At 47.6% G+C, this 23753-nt stretch overlaps 2 protein-coding genes across 2 annotated transcripts; both read left to right on the forward strand.

Moving 5' to 3' along the window:
* Positions 1-234: 234 nt before the first annotated feature.
* LOC149348847 (uncharacterized) lies at positions 235-7371 on the forward strand. Its single transcript, XM_089541858.1, has 5 exons — positions 235-333; positions 1626-1724; positions 4354-4494; positions 5255-5488; positions 7198-7371. Exons 3-5 carry the CDS (start codon positions 4372-4374, stop codon positions 7369-7371), a joined length of 531 nt encoding a protein of 176 aa, XP_089397984.1. The 5' UTR covers positions 235-333; positions 1626-1724; positions 4354-4371.
* Positions 7372-9405: 2034 nt separating this feature from the next.
* LOC149348848 (uncharacterized) lies at positions 9406-16898 on the forward strand. Its single transcript, XM_089585926.1, has 4 exons — positions 9406-9751; positions 10679-11002; positions 13498-13710; positions 15263-16898. The coding sequence occupies exons 1-4, from the start codon at positions 9668-9670 to the stop codon at positions 15455-15457; spliced, it is 816 nt and encodes a 271-aa protein (XP_089442052.1). The 5' UTR covers positions 9406-9667; the 3' UTR covers positions 15458-16898.
* Positions 16899-23753: the final 6855 nt, after the last annotated feature.

Raw genomic sequence — 23753 nt, forward strand, 5'->3', positions numbered from 1 at the left:
TACTCTGCAGTTATCAAACGTGGCTTCTAGGTTCATATTTTCCTGCTCTATCTGAAGCAACCATTTGTTTTCTGCTGTCTTTTTTTAATTCCCGAATTAACACGCTGCCAAAGTTGTGACGCCCTCTGCTAACGGACGAGCCATTAAAGGCTTTCGCCCTAAAACAGGCTCAAGAATGAGGTGCAGGTCATGGTCTGTTATGCACTTTTCTTCTTTCTTCAGGTGCAGGGAGAAGGTAAACCACTGGAACCAACCTGTGAACGACGGCCGGCAGATGAGGCAGTCGACACGCAGGACGACAGAGCCCTGAATTCTAAGCGATCATTTACGGACGTAAGTGCGCAGAACGTGTGCCGTCAATTTGCGGGTTATTATGCGAAGCATACTAGCCGCACAACCGAGCTCTTCCTTGCTGCGCCGCGCGCGGCCGCGTAGCTACCACTTGACCTACATCGGCGCACCACCTGATATGACGTCACAACAGCTGTGAAAGCTGGGGCTCAACTCGTGCGCTCGCTTGCGGACGCGCAGCCTCCGCCGGCGGCCTAACTCCCGCTCCTTCCGCTAGCGGCGCTGACGTCACAACAGCTGTGAAAGCTGGGGCTCAACTCGTGCGCTCGCTTGCGGACGCGCAGCCTCCGCCGGAAGTATGCTTCGCATCCTAAACTTAACCATAAGCTAAGCCAGGCCATTTTTTAAATCGATCTCTGAGCAAAATATCTGTAACTAATGCGCATGGTGAAAGATGAGTTGAATGCCTCGTCTTGTCGTAGAACAGCCAGTAAAACGCTAATATAACATCTGGCGAAAGGAGCCAAAAAGATAGAAGCATGAGTGTGTGGCTATGTTTTTTTTGTGAATTCACTATTTTTGCTCATTGTTACATTTCCAACGGGCAGATTAAGATGCACTGAAAAATAGTTATAGACACTTATAAATCGTTTCTTTTGACGGTTTCGCTACCCCACAGAAATGTACCGCATATATGAGTCGCGCGTATGTAACTGCGAAAATGCACAGTCCGTATGATTTGTAAGATGTGCAAAAATACGTTCGCTTTTCACTTGCTTCCTCTGTTAGCTCCAAACCATTTTATTCTAATTCCGTAATAATTTATGATGCCTATAACGTCATGGAGTGCCCGATGCGCAGCATGTTTTTCGTATGCGCTGTCAGTGTACTCTGTTTAGACTCCGTATGTTGCATATGGTTTTCATTTGAGAAGTGCGAGAAACCTACGGAATTATGGGAAGGGTCATGCTGAGTGTTTCAGCAGTGTTTAAAAGAAGCAGAGCTAGGGTTTGACTTAACTTTGTTTTCCTCCAGGTAGGAAATGTTTTCAACAAACATTTGCTTTGATGCTCAAATTTTTACAACATAGGTCATTTTGACCTAATCCTTGACACTTCTGGGCTAATAAGCAAACAAAACTCAACGATGTTCTCATATCACGTTAGAATTATGGCGAATAGGATGTTGCCTAAGTGGTTGTTTCAAAGAACGATCGAGAGAGAGTTCTTAATGGATAGCGCGAACTTGGTCGTTTCTACTTAGGTTTCTACTACGACACCAGATTCATGATAGTTGAACAAATGGTTTGTTTTTACCGCTCTGTTGTTCGAAAGGTGGTTCGGCTGACATTATCAGATGGCGGAGGACATCCCGTCGCAGATCCTGGGGCTGGCGAATTGGAACCATGTTCGTCGAGTTATCTCGGAGGAAACGTGAGTGGACTTGTAGTCACTGTGACTCTGAGGACTATGTAGCTGTATACTTCGAACGCAGTTACATCCCCCTCAAAATCTGTTATCGGCATACTGAAGAAAGGGATGAGAAGACATACATTATTGAGTGGAAGTGAACAAGATCTGTGCGTGATGCTTCACTTCGAAGGTAATGTTAGGCGCAGAGGAACCTTCTGCGTCAAAACCGAATAAGCGCTGCTCAACGTCAACTCTACAGCTTGGGAGGCTTCATTGACGATGTTACTGTCGCAGTTAAGCGCCTTTGTCAAACGTTGGTTGCTGAGCCTGGCACCAAGACCTTTGGTCATTTCTAGATCCGTCAGCTATTACTTGCGATGAGAATATTGCCCAAAAGTTAGCACCACACAAAGATGTCACCATTTTCCTCTACTTCTTACTGGAGGTCAGTGCATCTGTGAGCATTAGAAGGGTGATCAGCGCAATATAAAAAGACACGGGAAGGGCCGAAAACCAGGTGTGCGTCTGGTTTTGATTTTCTACTCTGTTCATATATGCCCCCCAAGGAATTCCCTACAAAGACAAGTTTCCGGGATGCAGAACTGAATTTCCCATAACCTGGGAAAACATGAGAAGGTTCTTTAGATTTGAAATGCCCGCCCAATGCTTCTCTGTTGCTTGCACAGTCTGGACGTTGTGTCCGTTTCATAAAAAATTGCGCAACCAGACCGGGGTGATAGCGTGACCACTGGCATCGTATAAGCTGAAGCAGCGATACTAGTGGTCACATTTGGTTTCTGAAAACATTCAAGATCAACCACTAACTATGAAAGACATCAGTTTTTGTTGCTTGTGTAGTCCTGTAGTGAAAACGCAGACTTCTTGTTGCTTGTCAAGAAAAAGCTTAGCCTTGTTGCGCAACCTTTGGCAGTAGGTCTCAACAGGTATTGTCGGTGATGCGCTGCCCAGCTTATTGCATTTCAGTCGTATGGAGCAGAGGTTCTTGTAACATTGTGATTCACAGATGGGTGGAACCTCGAAAGTGCTATGGGGTATTGAATGAGATAAGCCAGTAAGAGGGGCGTCTTGTCTCCCAGGTGAATTCGTAGAATTCCGCGCTGAGCATATTCATGGGCACAAGAATTTCGATTCAGTAGTGTTAGAAGCGGACTAAAGTGCGACTGAAAACGTACCACACTCAAGAGGAACGCATTATCTTACTATACATGCACACCAACCTCATCTACTGGACTGTAATAAGGGAGTAACTACTCATTGACATCCACTCAAGCGCGGCCATACGGCTACAAAGGAAAGCTATACAGCTTTCTCAGAAACTTCACAGTTAAAAAAAAATTCTTCCTGATCCGGAGTTCGAACCAGGGAGCACCGCTTCACCGGAGCAGTCGCTCTCCCAATTGAGCTAGCCGGGACGGCAAGCTTATGGTAGGGCGAGAGCGAATTGATCAGTAACTCGAAGTGGGAACAGTGCTGGTCAAATGTTTAGGGGAATCCCCCAAGGCGGAATAGATTTATAATAAGGAAGTGATTACTCATAGAGCGACTGCTCCGGTTAAGCGGTGGTCCCAGGTTCGAGCCCCAGACCAGGACGAATTTTTCTTCAACTGCGAAGTTTCTGAGAAAGCTGTATAGCTTTCCTTTGTAGCCGTATGGCTGCGCTTGGGTGGATGTCAGTGAGTAATTACTTCCTCATTACAAATCTACTCCACCTTGGGGGTGGTGGTGAAAACTTTAATCCGGTTAAGCGGTGGTCCCAGGTTCGAGCCCCAGACCAGGACGAATTTTTCTTCAACTGCGAAGTTTCTGAGAAAGCTGTATAGCTTTCCTTTGTAGCCGTATGGCTGCGCTTGGGTGGATGTCAGTGAGTAATTACTTCCTCATTACAAATCTACTCCACCTTGGGGGTGGTGGTGAAAACTTTAATCGAAGAGAGCTTGAGGGATAAAAAAAAAAACCCTGCTGCATGGTCGGTATCCTTAGTCCGGGACACCGCATGACGAGGCCCCGTCTCGCGCCCGCTTGACCAGAGCCCTTTGGGACTCCAGTGTGGAGCAGTTGAGGAGGGCAGTCTCCCATGCCTCTCGGGTGGGGGTGGGGGAGGGGGGAAGGTGAGGATTCTGAGTACATGCCCACACCATGTGTAAGATATCGCAGATCTCTCCACAGTGCGGGCAGCGCCCATCTGTGTTCGGATCGAAGTGTTTTGCTATTGCAGTACAGAGAAGGGTTCCTGTCTGCAGGCGCCGCAGAGTTCGCTCCTCCGCCTTACTGAGCCCCTTGGCAGGTGCCGGGTAGAGACGGTGGCTGTCGCAATAATAAATTAGGATTTCGCGGAACCGCAGAAGCGGTTTATGAGCTTCTGAGCCATGAGAGCTAGGATGAGGAGCCCGGTGTGTGAGCACTCGGGCGGCCGCATCAGCGGCCTCATTGCCTCGTAGACCCTGGTGGCCAGGAGCCCAGATCACTTCTGTGCGAGTTGGATCGGCGAGAGCGCGTCTTAGAATTTGCGAGGCAAGAGGTGATATTTCGCCTGCAAGATGGTTCCCCTAAACATTTGACCATCTACTGGACTGTGTCATCAAAACATTAAGCATGACTCGTTTTTCGCTTTTTTGATCCGCACTCGTAGATCGTCATTCCACCGTCGATGCCAGTCGGGGACTCCCCGAGGGAGCGCTTGAAGCCACGGTTTGAAGACGTCGGAGCTCCTGCAACACAGTCACTGCCCCAGCCTCAACAAGAGTGGCCCGTCATCGCTGATGGGAGACGGGTTTGTTGTCCGCTGCTTTACCTCACCTTTCGGGAAGCATCGCTCAAGTTTACGCGTGACTGCCCTGGATGAAAATTCAGAGATTGCGCAGAATCTTTAGCTCGGTAGAGGAACTTTATTGCAGTCGAAGGCAGTATTTAAATATCAGCGAGTTCATGACCACCGCACATAGCTTCATGCATGTGTTGGTTTAAGGATCTCCCAATGGGCATTGAAGCTTTCTTGGATGTCCTGGGGACGTGTGGGACGTCCTGCGGACGTCCACTGAACGTCCAGTGGAGTTTCAGTGTTAGTTGGGCTTCTCCAGGACTTCCCGCTCCTGAAGTTTGCAGGCTCCCTTTTAAGTAGCTTGGGCTAAGATTGAAATGTTGGTGGGAGGGATTTCACCAGATGCAGAGGAAGTCCGAAAACACTACGTGAATTCACTTAAAAGCCGCAGCTTTGATGACACCATAGGCGTGTCCCTAACTGTCTGCACCTTTCTTGCATGATGAAATTAAAAGCGCGTGCCAATGGGCCTACCTATATTGCCAAATACCCCCCTCCCCCTCGTTACGACTGGCGGCTGTGCATTTGGGAAACGTTGTCGCTAACGGAAAACACGCGTACTAATATACTACAAGAAAGTTATTTAGGAGAGGAGACTGAGTTTTATTTTTGTATAAGGATGTAATTCTATATGATCTCTAGTTAGCCCCCTCATCTCTCTAGCTCTGTGTCGTTCTTTAAACCTCCGCGTGTGTCACTTATCGACTGGCAGGACACCCCGGCCGAGGCGGCTGTACGGAGCCCATGGAGGAGCCGCTTCTGGCAGCCGTGGAGCCTGTGTTCAGCCGCGGGCGTAATGATGCTCGTGCCGCTGGCGTTCGCGCTCGCACCCATCCTAGGCTCCGGCCCCGGTGACGGGAAGCGGCCTCCCGGTGCCCCGCGCTCGGCTCACAACACGTCGGCCGGCAACAGCGACGTTTCGGCCAGGAGAGTGTTCTCCCTTCAGGCAAGTGGCGACGCAGAAAGAACGGTACCTGAAGAGAGTAGCGCATAAAGAAAACGATATACTTTAGAACAGTTTGTACAAACAGGAGCAGTTCTAAAGGGAACGCTCAATAATTCACAGTGAATAATAAGGGGCTGTACTTTGTTGCAATTTAATACCCAATTAATTCGCTACGCCGTTCTTCCTTTGGTAATTGTAGCATGTGACGTCACTACTGACACCTAAAGAAGCAGTATCAGTCGGTATCGGTATCGAATCTGGTATCGAAGGCCGGGCTAGGCAATGGACAGGAAGCATAATAATGCTTGAAAATAATCTCTAGAAATTACGGCCTCTGGTTTACTTTTACTTCAGCATGGAACATGAAAAAAACTTGAAGATGGCATCAATCTTCCGGAAGAAGGCTATAGTTGGTAAAATGATAGTAAAATGAACAAAATTGCGGGTTCTCACACCTCATCTACTAGAATTTGCTGGTTATGTGAAAATCAGGTGTTCATTTTATTATTGTACTCATCTGTACATAGCCTATCAAGCGAGCGCACAGAACTTTTCAGCTGAGCACTCGGAAAAAACACTCCGAATACAGAAGAGCGCATCGACAGCTGAGGGGCAGATGAGCTCTGTGGATTGCATTTAGTGAGCTAGAACCACCCACCACTGTGTGATGGGTACGTCGGCTTACTAGAATCAGTAACGCAGGGCGTGGTGTAAACGATCTTCCAATAAACCGTGCTGACATCTTAAGCTGCGACTGCAATTTCTTGCTGTCTACGACGACAAATCCCTCTTGTCTAAAGACACACCGAGATTCCCCGAAACTGCAGACACATGAGGCTCCGTTACACGAAATATGCGCAATTCTTTTATAGTCATATGTTCACATCGTGCATGCTTTCCATTTTCCAGCTTTATGAGGCCATAAGCGTGTAAAAATTAAGAGGACGCTTTGGCAACTGAAGTGTTGAGAGGCGAAAGCCGAGGACACTATTCCATGACGACTTCCGGTGGATGTGACGTCACACCATTCCTGTGGCTATATTGATACCCAAAATACATCTTTGCGGGATCTTAAGTGTTAATTACGCCTAATTACACATTTTTCCATCTAATTTGACACAAATCCGGCGTTTTTCTGACCATTCTGTGATAATTTGCACTATGCCGTGACGACTTCCGGTGGATGTGAGGTCACATCGTTTCTGTGGCTATATCGATGTCTATCTTATTTCGACGCAATTTTGACATTTTTTACTATAATTAATTAGCTCATTACTCTACAGTCATCAAACGTGACTTCTAGGTTCATTTTTTCCTCCTCTATCTGAAGCGACCATTCGTTTTCTCCTATCTTTTTTAGTTCCCGAATTAACACGCTGCCAAAGGTGTGACACCCTCTGCTAACGGGCTACAGTATGAGCCATTAAAGGCTTTCGCCTTAAATGTGCTCTCATGCGAGATATTAAAGAAACGGCTACCGGTGGACTCGATTTGCTGATCGGGCAACAAGAGCAACTTTGATGCGAAAAAAGATGACGTGTCTTTGATAGAAACTATTAAAATGCAATATAAAAGGCCGTGAAAAGTGCTCCAGCAGTCCTTTGACAAGAAGGCGGAAATGATAGTTTTTATTAATGGCATTCGTACACCCCTCCCCGCCATCGTGCTGACTGCATACCGTTCACGCCAGACGTGCTGTCTTTCCTCAGGACGTGTATGTAGAAGACGCCGACGTTGCCGACGTCTGCAACGGCACTGCGCCCAGGAAGCTGGAAAATACCTCCGCCTTGTCGGACGGCGGCCCCTACCGTGCGCCCTACAAACCAGACGCCGATTTGAAGCCGCAGTTTCGGCCTGTGTTTTGCGTCTTCGATACCGAGTGAGCAGCGTCGTTTACCTTTTTAAATGTGTCGCATGATTTGCTGATCATGAATCGGATGAGTTCATACAGCCTTGATAGAAGCCAAGAATTGTAGACAACTTAAAACTGGAATGCCAAGAGACAGAAGAAAACAATGCGATGTGATTTCAAAGCGTCTTGGCTCACCTCCAGAGCAGTAAAAATTACGGGCCACTTCTCGCTACCCAGGAAGGCGTAGTAAGGCGACAGCTACCGGCATCAAAGCGTACTTGTCTCTGTGGAAATGAACGTGAGCAAAGTGGTCAAGATGTGTTTCGATACATGTGCTCGCCGCTGGGCATCTCGTCAGTGCCATGGCCTGTGTTCAAGATCACGTGGTCAGTAGGGATCGCGCTGCCCGGAGGAGACTTTTAGGTCTTCACTGGGCATACGCATTACATGCCAGGACAATCATAAATATTAATACGGTAGCATTTAGGCTGTCGTCATGCAGTTTCCGGTTTCTCCACAACGAAATTTCCTGATTGGTCGAGAGAGGTCTCGTGACCTCGTGACGTCATCAAAACCTACCCACCTGATTCTGAGCACACTGTTCAACGTTGCCAGATTCAATGCAGTCGCCACCTTCCCACTATGGCGTTGCGCATAAGCCTCATGGGAGCTCGGGAAGAGCAAACCCCACTTGTTTTCCCGCGTTTGAAACAGCCACCTGCCGGTGCAGTGGCGCATCGCTTAACCACCGCACCACTGCACCAGGAGGGGTAGGAGGACTCCCAGGGATCTATGAATGCAATTGAGAGGTTTGTGACGTCTTCAAAATCATAGGAGACCGCCAAATTTGAAAATCTGAGGATCCCCAATATTTGGAAGTTGGCCCACCCTCAAAAATTCCAAAGGATGACCAATTTTGGAAGCCGGCCCACCCCAGAAAGTTGATTAAGGTTGGATTAGTAAAATGTACCCTATATTATAATCCAAAAGAAGGGTATACTCGGACATTCTGGAAGGTGATGACTCACGCATGCTATATAAAAGGGCAATAAAACCGGTTCCAACTTGAGCTTTGGCGAGAAAATCGCAACAATAGACACTCATTGTAGACACCATAGCAGACAACCTAAATGTTATCCCTTTTTCTTCTTTATGAATGTGCTTAGACGGCCTCATTTTTTTTTATTCTATCCATGATTGCGTGAAGCGAGGCTACGCCCTACGATCGCTATTCAAGCTAATTCAAGCTAAGCGATATCGGGGGCGTGTCGTCGCTTCAGCCAATCACCGAGAGCCGTAAATACGAAAACGGAATGGAATCGGAATGGAATATTTATAGACGGCCCACAACGACGTCCAGCCAACGGCGGGATTACACTAGAGCTAGTTCGCAGGCAAGTAACGTGATTACGGACGCCGCAGAATCAATTGGGCAAAACAACTCATCCTGTTGCTGCAACAATGAAAAAAGACATCCATTTCTCGCTGAATCGAACCCAAAAGGGCCGTTGCCGTTGCCTTCTATGTATGTTTATTGTTTGCAGTTCCAAAAAAGTTTCCTAGTTCAATAAACAGTGGTGCGATACGGTTTTTTTTTTTTCAAATTATCAGGAAAGAAGGATAGGAAGAGGAAAAGGAAGGCAATTTGCCATAATGGTTTTCCGTTCAGATACCATTCACTGAGTGTAAAGAAAACGGGCGTATGAAATGGAAAGAGAAAATATAAGCAATAAATGAAAAAAGTTCTTCGGCTACCAAAGAGCGCTAACGCGATTCTTTAGTTAGCACTGCCTGCTTCTTATTCTTCTCCATATTATTTTTCTAGAGCAAGGACACGCTACCCGACAGTAATTTTTTTACTGCCTCCCTGCTGGTCATAGGGGTGGGTGTACCTTTGGGTCCATAGTCCCGATGGACATTGAACCTCCCTTGAACGTCCTGCAGACATCCTGAACATCCTCAGGACGACCGAGGGAGGTTCAGTGCCCGTTGGGGTATTTCAAACTAAACTCGCTTGCATCGAATGGCCAACCAGAGAACGCTGAAACGTTCATTGCAGGTACCTCCACCCGAAGAGGCCGTACACGCCACTCCAGATACCGACGTCCTTCTGCTCGACCATTATCTTCTACAGCCTGTCCTTCAGTAGATTCAACGCGGCCTTGGACAACATCGGTGCGGGCGGCTTCCGCAGGCCCCTAGACGCCGAGTTCTTCGAGAACATATCCGCCTCGAGATTCGACGGGCGACTGCAACACCGAGGCCGGCGTATCCCTTTCTACGCCACCTTCGGTGGTCGCCGCAGTGACAGCGCTGAATTCGTCCGCATGCTCCGGGACCCGTCCTGGCGGAAAGCAACCGTTGAGGGTATCGTGAACGACGCTACGTTGTCGGAGAGGCCCAAATACGACGTGAGTAGGTCCCACCATTATAAAAATTAATTATAGACTATAGACTTCTTATAGACTCTACTGCTCCTATAGATATTTCGTTTTGTCTATTCATAAATTGTAGACTTTGCATAGACAAAAGTCTACTAAAAGTATATGGCCATAAATATATAGATTGTCTATAGACTAATAGCATTTGTATTGCCTATAGACTGTTCACTAGGATTTGTCTATAGAGATTCTATAGACATCATAGACAGAAGTCTATCGACAGTCTATAGACTGCCTAAAACATTCTTGTAAGGGCAAAAGGATGTTTATAACTATAACTAGTTCTAGAATATTTCTTATAACAATGAGTGTATGAGGTCCTCCATGCGGTGTTCATGGCATCTATGTCCTGCGGAGGGTTAGGGGTATATCTATATCAAAACGAAAATTTCAAAGATGTCACCACTATGAGATCACTTGATCATCGTCTGACCGATGAGTGTGTCATCTGCGGTCGTCCAGGTGCACGTATTGTTGGCCCAGGAGTAGGCCCTGTCCTTCCTAGTGTAGCGGGGCGAAGCTAGAAGTACAGGCACCATGGTCGCCTGGATTGAATTAATCCGGTTTTTACCTTCCGCGTTTTTAACCTGTCATTTAATGCTTTTTATTTCTCCGTCCTCGTGTCCGGCATACCTACTGGTTAGTTTAGTTCTTTCCCGCCATAGTGAGTCAACGCTTTTTCATTTCTGCATGATCCTCATCAGACTGAGGGCGCTCTGGCGTCGTAGAGGCGCGTGAGTGACACCAACGCTTCGGAAGCTGCCTTTACTACAGTACCATAGTAAGTGAGCGTGTTAGCCACTTAATATGGTATGGTAAAGCTGCCAACTTTACCTGTACTTAGCACTCCGTTTATTAGCATTGCAGTCAGCCTTGACGCCTGCTGTGGTCACGCAGGGCGTGAACCTCGACTGGAACCACCCTGGCGACAGCTGCGACGTGCTCAAGCAGCCGCAGCTCTTCCACGTGCTCGTCGAGAGCCTCGGCTCCGGCCGGGTGAAGGTGATGCTCACGGTGCCACCGCTGCCACGCTACGCCGCGCTGTACGACCTCGAGCCAATCCTGGAGAGCGTCGCTCTTGTTGTCGTGGCAACGCACAAACTGCGGCCCCGGGGCTCCGTCGACTGCAGCGGTGGACGGCTGTACGCTGCGCAGGCCTTCCGGGAGATCCGGGACTCGTACAGCGTCGCCTACCGGAGGAAGTTCGCCTACAGCATGGCGGTGAGAACCCCGTGTCAATAGCTATAGTCGGATACAAGTCAAGAAAAATGCGGCTGTTCCCTGCGAAGGTACCCCCTTCCAGTCAATGGCGTTGGCTGATTCTTATGAACCAGATAGCATGACAATGCAGGAAGTGGCAGATGAAAGGGGATAGTCCCCTCTTTGCACTTCCTGGAATAGCCCCTTCCCGCATTGTCACGAAACTTCCTGCATTGCCACTATAGCAGGGCCGTGTGAGTCGGCCGACGCCTATTGCTGGAGGGGGTCCTTTGCCAGGGAATATCCGCATTTTCTTGAATTTCACCCGACTTAAGCTGCATGGAAACGAGGTGTCGTTCTTTGCTTTTTTCTCCACTATCCACTCGATGTCCCCAGCAGAAGTCGCACTATTACGTGTGAAACTAGACTCTACTTTAAACTCTGCATCTGCGAAACATCCATTATTGACCTTTCCGAGAAGACAGCTGACTCGAGCCCGCCTTTTCACAGAAGACGTTACCAAACTGATCGTCGCCTACGGCTCGCTATACTACCGTAAGCACTTTCCACTGTGGTTGCGTATGGACAGCCCAGAAAGTGATAAGGCGACGCCCAAGGAGGGTTCGGTAGCCCTAGGTGAACAAACCATGGTTGCAAACAGTATGGTGAATTCCACTTTGGATTCGTCTATTGGTGCCACGTTTCAAAAGCATATAATGCTGAGTGGTCTTAGATATCGCGCTTTGCCGGTCGTCGTGTCACATTTCTTGGCAGTCTAAACTGCACGTTGAAAGTAAGGCCGCATTGGGGCGCAGTGTGAGAGGTTGCTAGAGCCGCCGCGGTCACAGTGAGAGCTCAACTGTCAGTACTAAAGCAGGGGCCAGTTGGTTCTGCATTTTCGTTCTGCGCGCTACTGCACAAGCGCAATAGCAAAGATTGAGAACTGGCGCTGTAATCTCGTAGCCTCCGAAGAGTGGCCTCTAGACGTGCATGGATTTTGGTTCGGAGTCGTTCAACTAGCGGGATGCGACAGCTTGCATTTCAATATCCAGCAATAGAGGCGAGTTGAACGTTGGATGTCACGCAGTCGACGGAGCTCTACACGACGCTGGCAGCACCACTGCAAAGAAGAGTGTTGTTGGCAGACAGATTTTGCGGTGACATCCAAAGCGGTGACAACAGAAACAAAAACGAAAGAGTACAGGTCACAGAAGTCAATTCGCGCTTCATCGTATTATCCCCTCCTGTCTTCTATATCAAGTATCTACGTTGTCACCCGTTTGGTCGCCGTCTTGCAATATGCGGTAGGACAAGAACACTAGGCCTTATTAAAGTCTCACCATTCTGCTCCGGGGCAGGGCTGAAAAGTAACGGGCAGTAATCTGTTTTGTACTCGGGGAAGGCGTGTATGTACAGGCGCGGCCATAAGTAAACGGAGCACGCTATTGCGTTCGAAGTGCAATCACGCCTTCTCCATTGATAATGAAGACGCGTTGTTTGTCTACAAGAAAGCCCACCAACCTCCTCTACCAGCATGCGCGTACCACTTCTGGAAATTTCAATAGGTGACGCGTGCAAAATATTCGAAGACATTTGCGTGCTCCGTTTACTTTTGTCCGCGCCTGTACATGCCGGTCAGCCATGCCGTACGTGTTAAGAGTTCTTTAGCCTTACCCTTTACATAACTCAGCCTCAAAAATTGGAAGGAATACGTAAGCTCCGCCTTAGAATATGGAGTGATAGCGTTAATGGATTCATGCCAATATATGCGGAATTGGTCATTCGCTATACTTTACATTCATATACCGCTGGAACTCCTCATACCGCTCCTGGTATGCTGGACTTTCTGGATTTCTGGACGTTGGATTTTCTGCGGAACCGGAGGAGCCTTAACGCTGTCGCGTTAAAGGCGAGTTTGTGCGCAACGCAGTCGCGTCTGTAGTCGAGCCTGACCATAGATGGCGCAGCGCGCAGTTCTGGACGTAGGGTGGTTCCTGCAGCCTCGGTTTTGACGAGTTGAATTCGTTTGTTGGCTGTAGAATTTGTCGTTGACCCATAACGCAACGTACCCAGCGTGGTTCGCCGCGTAAATATTTTGAGTTGCACTGCTAATACGAATCCTCACACGACTATAGTCACAACTTAAGTCTGCAGTGAAGCTCCGCCCACATTCAGCCTCCGCGCACAGAATTCCTCCACGACGAAAAAGTAGTGCAATGCTTAAACGTTTCTTGTTGCGTAAACAGGAAGCTTAGCACAAGAAAAAAATTATGAGCTCTAGAATTTTGATACGTGGATTGTTTGATATAGTCAAACACTAAAAAGCTGATTTCGTTTACAGTTGCGATTGGCTAGCGGAGTAATACAGGACGCCGCGGACCGCGTCCCAGTGTTAGCAACTGCTGTTGTTTTTTTAAGTTGAATCCTTCTATAGTGCAAGTCTGAGTAAGCCTACTGCTCTCTATAGTACGCACTCGTGCACTAAACACCGCGTTTTCGCTTCCCTCTTCAAACAGGTCGGAGGCGACACCTTCGTCACCGCCACCGTGGCGCTGGGAGCGGCGATCCTCCCGCCGCCTCCTTCCTCCGGACTTGTCCTGCGTCCCAACAAGACGAGCTTCGAGAGCGTCTGCAACGTCGCTCCGGTGTTCGTGAATCCCGACGACACGGAGTGCGTCATGGTCATAACACAGGTCCTGAACTCTGCGGACGCCGGCAAATTGTATCACGTAAGTGCTAGGGGGTATTTTAAGGCGAAAGCCTTTAAATGCGTCATCGTTGTCGACAGAAGGTTGTCAGCAGAGGTGTCACGCTTTTTCTAGTCAGACCAGAAAAAAAATCTTTTTGCACAATGGGATTCGAACCACCACCCTTCCGTTCTGCAGCCGAGCGTGCTAATGGCTACGCTACTTCCTGCCAACGCATATGTAGTTCTCCTTGTCTAGGACGCTGGAGAGTGTTTGCAGAAAGGCGTCGAATCAGACGGACGCCTCCTAAACGCCCTCCAGTGTCTCCAGCATTTAAAATTCACAAACATTCGTGTACTTAACATCTTAACCACACATCAGTGACACAAGCAGCAACACCACACTAAAAGCTTTGGCCTCACCACACTTTAGGTCACCAAAGTGCCCCCCCCCCCCCCCCCCTGAAGTTTTTAAGGGACGCCAAGGACATGATTGGCATGTGTCGACAGGTTACCGCCTTCTAACTACGGAAGGATACTGTCACTGAGGAAAACTCATAACGCATCTGACGCATCTGAAGAGCTCAGTTAGTCCCGTGAAAGAAACTTGATTAGCGGTGGTGGTGTGACGTACTGGCAGAGTTAGACAGTGACATGCGCCATATGCATTCCTTAAAAACCACCACTAATCAGATCACTATGACGCGACGCGACCGGATGCGTTGAGTGTCTAGGGGCGGGACCGCATCCAAACTTGCTGTGCCTGTGATTAATAGCTGTCTTTCCCACCTCCTGTTGCTGTCGTCATGATGGACGTCACGTAAACGCCCTTAAAAAATGGTCTATAGACCTTTGAAGACTGTGTTGCTTTCCTATAGATATTTCTTTTTGTCTATTCATAGTCTAGACTGTCTATAGACAGAAGCCTACTAAAAGTGTATGGCCATAAATCTATAGATGGCCGATAGACTGTCTAATAAAAATGGTCTATAGACTTTTTATACACTTGCTTTCCTATAGGTATTTTGTTTGTCTATTCATTGTCTAGACTGTCTATAGACTGAAGTCTACTAAAAGTATATGGCCAGAAATCTATATATGGTATATAGACTGTCTATAGCATTGGTATTTATATGTAAACGCTTTTATAAAAATGATCTATACACTTTTGATAGACTCTATTGCTTTTCTATATATATTTCTTTTTGTGTATTCATAGTCTAGACTGTCAATAGACAGATGTCTACTAAAAGTGTATGTCCATAAATCTATAGATGGGTTAGACTTTATAGACTGAAGTCTACGGACAGTCTATAGACTGTCTAAAAAACTGACAATGAGGCAAGCGGTGTGACGTCATGCCAAATGGCGCGGCGAGCGCGCGGCGTCCGCCAGCAGCGGCGGTTGCTAGGCAACAACGGCTCAAGGTCGGTCCCTGTGCCTCCTCGGAGCACCGCCACAGCGAAATCGCAAGTTCGTGGCCAATGTAGCTTTCGCTTCAATACGCCCTCATGATTTCAAACATCATTTTACCGAAGTGGCCAGAGTTGTCCTCAAATCAGTGAGGATATAGTCTCGTCCTCTGCCGCTTCCAGGTTGCCACCTACGCGGGGCCCAAGCAGCTACGCGAGCGGATGCACCGTGCGTATGCGGACGACATGGGCGATGCTCCCGTTGCGGTGTTTGACGCATACCTGGACGACTTCGCCGGTACCTGCCCTGGAGACAGCCCCCGCATGTCGCCCCAGATCGCGGCCATCGCCGAAGGGACTCGGCGCGACCTGGAGTGAACTATGGGCCCGAACGTTGATTTGATTTAGTTACCATCTGGGTTTAGTTTTGCTACGTGAGCAGCTTAGCGATTTTTCTTAGGCACACTTCAGACGTCCTCGAATTCCAGACGCTCAGGTGTAGCTTTTTTTTTTGACGGTCCACGCTGAATGAAATTTATGATGGTCACTGCTAATTTTCTTTAAAGTCGCATCTGTACTACAACAAATTCTGTTGCAAACCAATGAGTTTACTGTTTTAAATGTTGAGCGCCCAGTAACCTTATCTGCCCGGAAACCTTCATAATTTCTCTCGCTAAGTAATATAAATGCAATCAAATAAAAGAAGACAAGGTTCCTTGAACAGTCTCGCCGACAACGTACCACTTGTTTTAGTTTAGTTTATTGGGGTTTAACATCCCAGAGCGACTCAGGCTATGAGGGACGCCGTAGTGAAAGGCTCCGGAAATTTCGACCACCTTGGGTTCATCGCACAGCACACGGGCCTCTAGAATTTCGCCTCGATCGAAATTCTGCCGCCGCGGCGGGGATCGAACCCGTGTCTTTCGCGTCAACAGCCGAGCGCCGTAACCAGAGCCATCGCGGCGGGGTGCATCACTTGATTTGATTTAGATTCATAACCTTAAAGGGCAGCTCGGACGTTTCTTCTACTTCTACGGATTTTACCGAAGTTTTCACGGTATGTTCTCCCTAGTTTTCTGATGTTAGTGCAAAATTTCGCATCCGGACGGCGTTTCATTGTAGAGCGAATGCGTTTAAAATCCTCTATTTTGTGGCCTCAATCGGGTACAATTTATACAATTGATTTCTAATCCTTGCGTATGGGGCGTCAGAGTTTTTGCGCTAGTTGATATTAGCTCTGTTTTTGCGGAAGGACAAAATTTCAAGCTTAGTGAACTTGCGTCACCTCATTGAAGACTAAAGCCGAGTTATATCTAACTTAGCACTGCGCCGAAAAATTTCCCGTCTATCACTCTTCCACAAGCTTTATCACCATCCTTCCCTTCATGATGAATTCTTTCAGCCACCGCCAGTTATCTTTCCACGTCGCGATCATCCTTACAAAGTTAAACGCATTAACTGCCAGTCATTCCATTATGCCTATTATTTTTTACCACGCACAATAACCGAATGGAACGCTTTGCCATCAGAAATTGCCACAGAATCTGATCTAAATAAATTCCAACATCTTATCCACTCATGTTTCAACAACTAAAAAGGTATTTTTTTCAGCGTTCTTTCTTCCGCCTTGTCTTCTTTTTATTTTATATTTTTTGTTTTGTACTTCAGGGCACTTTTTCCAGTGTCGTCTTTTTCTTTTTCTACCGGTGCTGTTATTTATTCTCAAATTTTGCTGTTATGTGCATTGTTGCGACCCTTTCTGTGAATGCCTAATTATGGTTAATAATTTGTGATTTCTATTTTATTTTAGTGCAATATTTTTAACCTTATAACAATGCTTTGTACTTACTCCCCCCCCCCCCCCCCCCCATGTAATACCCTCAAATGAGGGCCTTTGGGGGTATTTTGAATGAATAAATAAATAAATAAACTTCAGACAAGTAACGACCCGAGCATTCAAGCTCTTCAGTCTACAAAACCAACGCGCACACGATAGATTTTGGGATAATATCCGTGACGTCATATCATGGCCAAAACTACGTTTGGGTTTCTTGGTTTTTGCTGTTAAATAAACTTCTACTCGGTATTTTGAAAAGCAGTTTTTTAGAACAGACTGTAAGGAAAGTGATGCGACTATCGCCTCAAATTGTTCAAAACAAGCCCGCAGTAGCCCTTTGACAGGGTGGACTTAATCTGCACGCCCATGAAGAATACATGCGCATTTCGGACGCTCTGGTATGCCTTTGCCACAGATAATCGGCGCAATATTGGAAATATATTGACAAAGGCTGATCCTACAAAGGAACAGAGTGGCCATCCATTTACAATATTGGGCCAATTATCTGTTCTGCTTGGGTCGTAAAGCTTTCACTTTTTTGTAGAATGCCGTGGCTTTGCCCTATTTTCCTGAAAGAAAAACAAGCAATTATCGAAACTGCTGTTGTAACATCTGCTCCTTTTTTGACAAGTTGCAACAGAGACAAAGTGGATACAACCATCATGCAGTTTTTCGTTTAGGCCTGCACAGATTGTTTCTTTTCGAGCTCACCGCCAAGCCTAAAACCTCCTCCACGAGAGCACAGCCCCCGTCAAAAGTATACAGCCCAAGCGATTTGCTTCTAAGCTGTTTGGCGGGGCTCCCTGGCGCATTTAGCAGTCCAAAGCTTGGGAGGATTGAGGACGCGATGTTATTACTCTTCTGAGAGGTTACAGTCGCTGAGGATGCTTAACGAGTCATACAGCAAGCCTCACAGGTATACCCCTTGGATCGTATACTTCTGCCGGGGATGTGCGTACTTGTACCGTTTTAGCATTCAGAACGCCGCGAACCAATTTACCCCACCATTCGTGAATAGAGAGGTTTGTGAAAACTTTCTAACTCTAAATGTCTCGGCAAGGCGCCGTGTTGGTGTGCGGTAATCTGTTGCGCCTCCAGTAAGCATTGCGTCGCCCAAGCTCCTCTGGAAGCACCCACTAGGCTGGCGACGTAGCGATTGTTCATCTGCGCTTGCAAAACTATCGGTGAGCGCTACAATTGGGTCGCGACAGAAGCGTGATCGCATTTTAACATTTATACCCTCCTGATAGCGTTTCTTGGAACCGGGGATCCCTGTTCGTTCATGTTGGTTTCATCACACACATGCACGCTGCGTGCGACTCCGGCAAAGCACGGGCGCTTGTACTGAAGCAGCGCAAGTAATCGGCCCAATATTAGACACACGTTGGCAAAGGCTTGTCCTACAAAGGACCACTGAGAGTGAGACCATCTATTTCGAATATTGGGCCGATTACCTGTGCTGCTTAGATACCGGTAGAAATGACATAACTGCTCCCCGACATGGGGTCGTGAAAGCGCTGAAAGTTTTTATAGCGACAGCTCTTCTCCTCGAGGTACAACTTCCGATTTAGATGTGGATGAGACAGTGGCCTTCAATGTCGCACAAGGTCAAACCAAACTTAACTGCGTGGTGGTGTGGCCCAAGCTATGTTAGTATGACGACGTCATCACATCACTATCACCATTGGGTACCTGACCCGGACCTTTGATCTTGGCCCTTGACCTCGGCACTTGATCTGAGACAGTGGGCACCCCATCGACAATGACCTTCAATGCATCACAAGGCCAAACCGAACTTAACTGCCTGGTGGTATGGCCCAAGCTATGGTAGTATGCTGGCAATGACCTTGACCTTTGATTTGAGGCAGTGGGCAACTGACCTTCATATTTGACCTTGATCATTTACCTCGACCTTGACTCTGATCTCGGCGTTGACACCTGATTTCAGACAGTGGGCACCCCATCGACAATGACCTTCAATGCCTCACAAGGTCAAACCGAGCTTAGCTGCGTGGTGGTATGGCCAAGATATGGTAGGACAACGTGATCATATGGCTATGACCATTGGGTAGCCGACATTGACCTTGACCTTCGATTTGAGGCAGTGGGCAACTGACCTTCATATTTGACCTTGATCATTTGCCTCGACCTTGACCTTGGCCTGGACATTTGATTTCAGACAGTGGAGACCATGCTTAACAGAGCTTTCGCTCGTATACCTGGGCTCAAGCAACGTTGAACCCCAGCCATTTTTCCCCTGCTCACACTGTTGTCACTGATAACCGACCGGTATTGAAAACTCCAGTGCTGAGTAACTGCACCAGGAGAGAACAGGCGAGGACGACGACGCCGAAATTGCAATCGGGGCCATGCTTTTTACAGCTGGCGACGGATTAGCGAACGTGTCACTATTCCGTGAGCGCACGGGATATCCGGAAGTTCTTTTTAAGTGCAACTTCTATCATGGCCCGTGAAAGCGAAACTCAAGGCAAAAGCAAAAACAAGCGGTTTTATAATAATTTAAAGCGCACTGGGCCTTATCTCATGCAGGTCTAGCATTCCGAAGGTACTGCTCATCGTTATCACACATACACACGCACGCATACACACGCACACAAAAAGAAGCGCCGAAAATTTTTGTTTCTTTAAAATTTTTAAAAAGTCCTCGAGCATGACAGCTTATTAAATTTTATGCTCGAGTTTTGACCAACAGATTGCGTGCCACATTGGGAGGGGGGGACAAACTGACCACAGTGCCTCGTTTTGATTGTTTTTGCATCGAACTTGAAGAAACGCAGACTTAACGGTGCACTGAAGAGGAATCTGGACTGGTATTTTTACCGCCGGAACTCGAGCTACACGTTCCGAGCGTTCTTAGAAACTTCGAATTTGCCCTGTGCGGCCGATTTCCCTAATTTAAATCCATTAAACGACCCGTTCTCGGCTTTTTTCTTTAATTCCCCTCAGACGGTGGGAGGAGTCGACCAACCCTTCACCCAGTCCCGTGGCGGCTTGCCGCTCTGCCATCGGCGGAGTGATACGTAGTGATCGGCGAAAGCAAAGAGTCCACGCGTATTTTTATTTCCGTGGGCCTAATTTGCAGCTGTGTGGTCTGTGACTAGATCTATTTATTCACGGAAAGATAAAAGAAACAAAATAAAAGCGAAAGCAAAGCCGCCACGCGACTGCCTGAAAGGCACTCCAAGCGTTGGTCGACTCCTCCCACCGCCTAGGGGGACAAAAAAAGACGGGAGCCGGACGTTAATCCGATTTAAATTAGGGAAATCGGCCGCACAAGCAATAATTCGAAGTTTCTAAGATTTCTCAGAACGTGTAGATCTAGTTCCCGCGCCAAGAAAACGAGTTTAGATTCCTCTTCAGGACACCTTTAAAGCGCTAGGATGTATTTCATTGCCCCAAAAGCGCGCTTTGATCTCACGGTGGGCACAAATAAGGCAACGGATGACGCAGCACACAAGTGCACGTCGGATGCCTGCCCGCTGTGCGCAGTGCACTTATCACGCAGGAGCTGCACATTAAGATAACACGACCCAAACTTGCCGACTGTCAACGTCAGCTACAAAAAAAAATCGCAGTCATTTTAATTACAAATTTTTGAGATGTTAAATTTAATTAATAAACATAAGAACGTGTGCTATAATTTATGGAAACATATTTTCGTATAGGTTTTCGGTCAAAGCATTTTTATGTAGTATTTTTAGTTGCGTAAATTTGCTGCGGAGCATTCAATCGTCACAAGGTGAAGTTACGACGCCTTTGACGGTTACCTGAGTTTTCCGGGCCCATCGGAGCTGGGAGTATTTCCGATCAACTTGCTGCTGAAAGCGATGCTGAACATCGCTTCCACTATGGATGACCTCGAATCGAAAAAGTTCAAAGGTTCGTATTCCTTCTTTATTCTTTTTTGTTTACTCTTTTCGCGACAGCGAATTTATTTACTCAAATGATTTTATTAGCGTGATATTACGTGCTTGCCATTTTCCTCCGAATGCATGTTGGGCAGTCGTGGTGGCTAACGTTACTGAGGGGAGAGCGCTGTCCGGCGTGCGTTGTAATGGTAAATGAGGCGTATAATTAAAACCGATTCGTCTGCTTATTTTTCGCAGTAAACTGGAGCTTGCTTACTTGAACCACCTATTTACTACAGGTAAAGGGGGCGTCAAAAAAAATTCAGGGGGCACTTTGGCTCGCTAAAGTGCTGCAAGGCGAAAGCCTTTCCTGGCGCACTGTTTGGCATTGACTGCGAGACTGTTTGTGCTGTACTAGTGCTTTATTTGGCTACACATTCTTTGTGACTGCCCTGCCTACACCACCGAAAGGCAGTCTCTCAGCCGTGCGCTGGAGCGCCTAGATACACGCCCTTTCACGGAAATGAAGATTCTCGGCCCCTGGCCGCGGCGGTCGTCGGCGGAGAAGGCCTGCAAGGCACTGCTCCGCTTCTTGAGAACTTCTGGCCTGCACGATAGGCTGTGACTTTAACGAACAGTGACGTTTTATAGTGACTTCAATTTTCTGTTACTCTCCTTTCTCTTTCTTTTTTTTATCCCCTCACCCCCTTCCCCCCGTGTAGGGTAGCAAACCGATTATTGTTTCGGTTAACCTCCCTGCCTTTCCTCTTCTATATCCTCCTCCTCCTCATTACAACTACACACTATGAATGCCGACTTTGACTGCTTCTCTCTCTGCTTCGATGAGTTCGGTTGTATCCATGGCTCTGTTCGCAGTAATGAGGTATGTAATGCGGTCACCCACGGGGGTGTGCTCGGCGCTACTGCTCGCGGCGAAGTTCGCAAAAATTAGCCCTACTCGTTGCGAATAGGCGAAGGCTTTCGTCTGTCTGCCTATCCGCAACGAGTTGGGCTACTTTGTGCGAACTTCGCCGCGAGCAGTAGCGGCGAGCATACCCCCGAAGCTGAGTTGTGTAATTCGCCTACGCTAAGCTGGCAGTACGGTCTTCAAATCGACTCAGTATCATGATCGAGCGCACGGCGTTGCTTCGGCGTTGTGGTGGCCGTGGCTTGCGTCGTTTCTAGCAAATGACAGCGTCCTGGTACGGTAACCGAGGGGGAGCTCGGCTCTGGCGGCGAGTTCGCAAGCTGGCAACTAGGTCATGTGACCATGACGCTGCTTCCTGTCAGAGCGGAAGCCGAGACCTGTCAGAAAGTAGTCCGGGAGCCCAGTGCGCGCTTTGCCTTGGATCAGAGCGAAGCGTTACGCAGAAGACCTTGCAGCGTCGTCAGTAAGCAACATCTGACCACCTCGCGGTTATCGCCCGCCTTCGCTTTGTATAACTAGGTTTAGAGGAAGAAGCCAACAGCCGCAGGAACCAAGGGGCACAGGGGATTTTTTTTTAAAATTTATTTATTTATTTTGTGGTGTTGATCAATTTAGAATATTACTGAATATGTTATCGCTTAAAGCTAATTGATTAGAATTGAGGTCGTGGGTTCGGATCCCACCGGCGGCAGTGGTTGTTTTTTCTTCTGCTTTTCTAATCAATTAGCTTTAAGCGATAACATATTCAGTAATATTCTAAATTGATCAACACCACAAAATAAATAAATAAATTTTAAAAAAAAATCCCCTGTGCCCCTTGGTTCCTGCGGCTGTTGGCTTCTTTCATGTTTATAACGAGCCCCTCATTCCCCTTCCCTTCTTTGCTTAATTGCTTAGCGAGGGCCTCGGTTCTGGCAGCCTTGACGCCATAGGAAGCATAAGAGGGTTCTCACGCAGCTTCCACCCTCTCCGTTCGATGACGTTCTACGTCACACCTCCGGTAACTCAGGACGTTCTACGTCCGCCGCTTATGAACGTGGGTGGCGCTGATGAACACTCTCAAGATTAGGTTACTTGTAAACGTAAATACCCCCGAAAGCAGAAGATTTGACAGCCGTCGCCGTAGCTCAGAGGTAGAGCACCGGACGCGTAATTCGGAGGTCGTGGGTTCGGATCCCACCGGCGGCAGTGGTTGTTTTTTCTTCTGCTTTTCTAATCAATTAGCTTTAAGCGATAACATATTCAGTAATATTCTAAATTGATCAACACCACAAAATAAATAAATAAATTTTAAAAAAAAATCCCCTGTGCCCCTTGGTTCCTGCGGCTGTTGGCTTCTTTCATGTTTATAACGAGCCCCTCATTCCCCTTCCCTTCTTTGCTTAATTGCTTAGCGAGGGCCTCGGTTCTGGCAGCCTTGACGCCATAGGAAGCATAAGAGGGTTCTCACGCAGCTTCCACCCTCTCCGTTCGATGACGTTCTACGTCACACCTCCGGTAACTCAGGACGTTCTACGTCCGCCGCTTATGAACGTGGGTGGCGCTGATGAACACTCTCAAGATTAGGTTACTTGTAAACGTAAATACCCCCGAAAGCAGAAGATTTGACAGCCGTCGCCGTAGCTCAGAGGTAGAGCACCGGACGCGTAATTCGGAGGTCGTGGGTTCGGATCCCACCGGCGGCAGTGGTTGTTTTTTCTTCTGCTTTTCTAATCAATTAGCTTTAAGCGATAACATATTCAGTAATATTCTAAATTGATCAACACCACAAAATAAATAAATAAATTTTAAAAAAAAATCCCCTGTGCCCCTTGGTTCCTGCGGCTGTTGGCTTCTTTCATGTTTATAACGAGCCCCTCATTCCCCTTCCCTTCTTTGCTTAATTGCTTAGCGAGGGCCTCGGTTCTGGCAGCCTTGACGCCATAGGAAGCATAAGAGGGTTCTCACGCAGCTTCCACCCTCTCCGTTCGATGACGTTCTACGTCACACCTCCGGTAACTCAGGACGTTCTACGTCCGCCGCTTATGAACGTGGGTGGCG

Source organism: Amblyomma mixtum, chromosome 4, assembly GCF_055824585.1.
Source record: "Amblyomma mixtum isolate Tamu chromosome 4, ASM5582458v1, whole genome shotgun sequence".
NCBI classification, from domain to species: domain Eukaryota; kingdom Metazoa; phylum Arthropoda; class Arachnida; order Ixodida; family Ixodidae; genus Amblyomma; species Amblyomma mixtum.

Excerpts from the sequence above, each read along its gene's own strand:
- LOC149348847 (XM_089541858.1), top strand. The coding sequence starts at position 4,372 with ATGCCAGTCGGGGACTCCCCGAGGGAGCGCTTGAAGCCACGGTTTGAA. Across the intron at positions 4,495-5,254 it reads TCATCGCTGATGGGAGACGG|GACACCCCGGCCGAGGCGGC; the intron begins GTTTGTTGTCCG and ends ATCGACTGGCAG. Across the intron at positions 5,489-7,197 it reads GGAGAGTGTTCTCCCTTCAG|GACGTGTATGTAGAAGACGC; the intron begins GCAAGTGGCGAC and ends GTCTTTCCTCAG.
- LOC149348848 (XM_089585926.1), top strand. The coding sequence starts at position 9,668 with ATGCTCCGGGACCCGTCCTGGCGGAAAGCAACCGTTGAGGGTATCGTG. Across the intron at positions 9,752-10,678 it reads CGGAGAGGCCCAAATACGAC|GGCGTGAACCTCGACTGGAA; the intron begins GTGAGTAGGTCC and ends GTGGTCACGCAG. Across the intron at positions 13,711-15,262 it reads ACGCCGGCAAATTGTATCAC|GTTGCCACCTACGCGGGGCC; the intron begins GTAAGTGCTAGG and ends TGCCGCTTCCAG.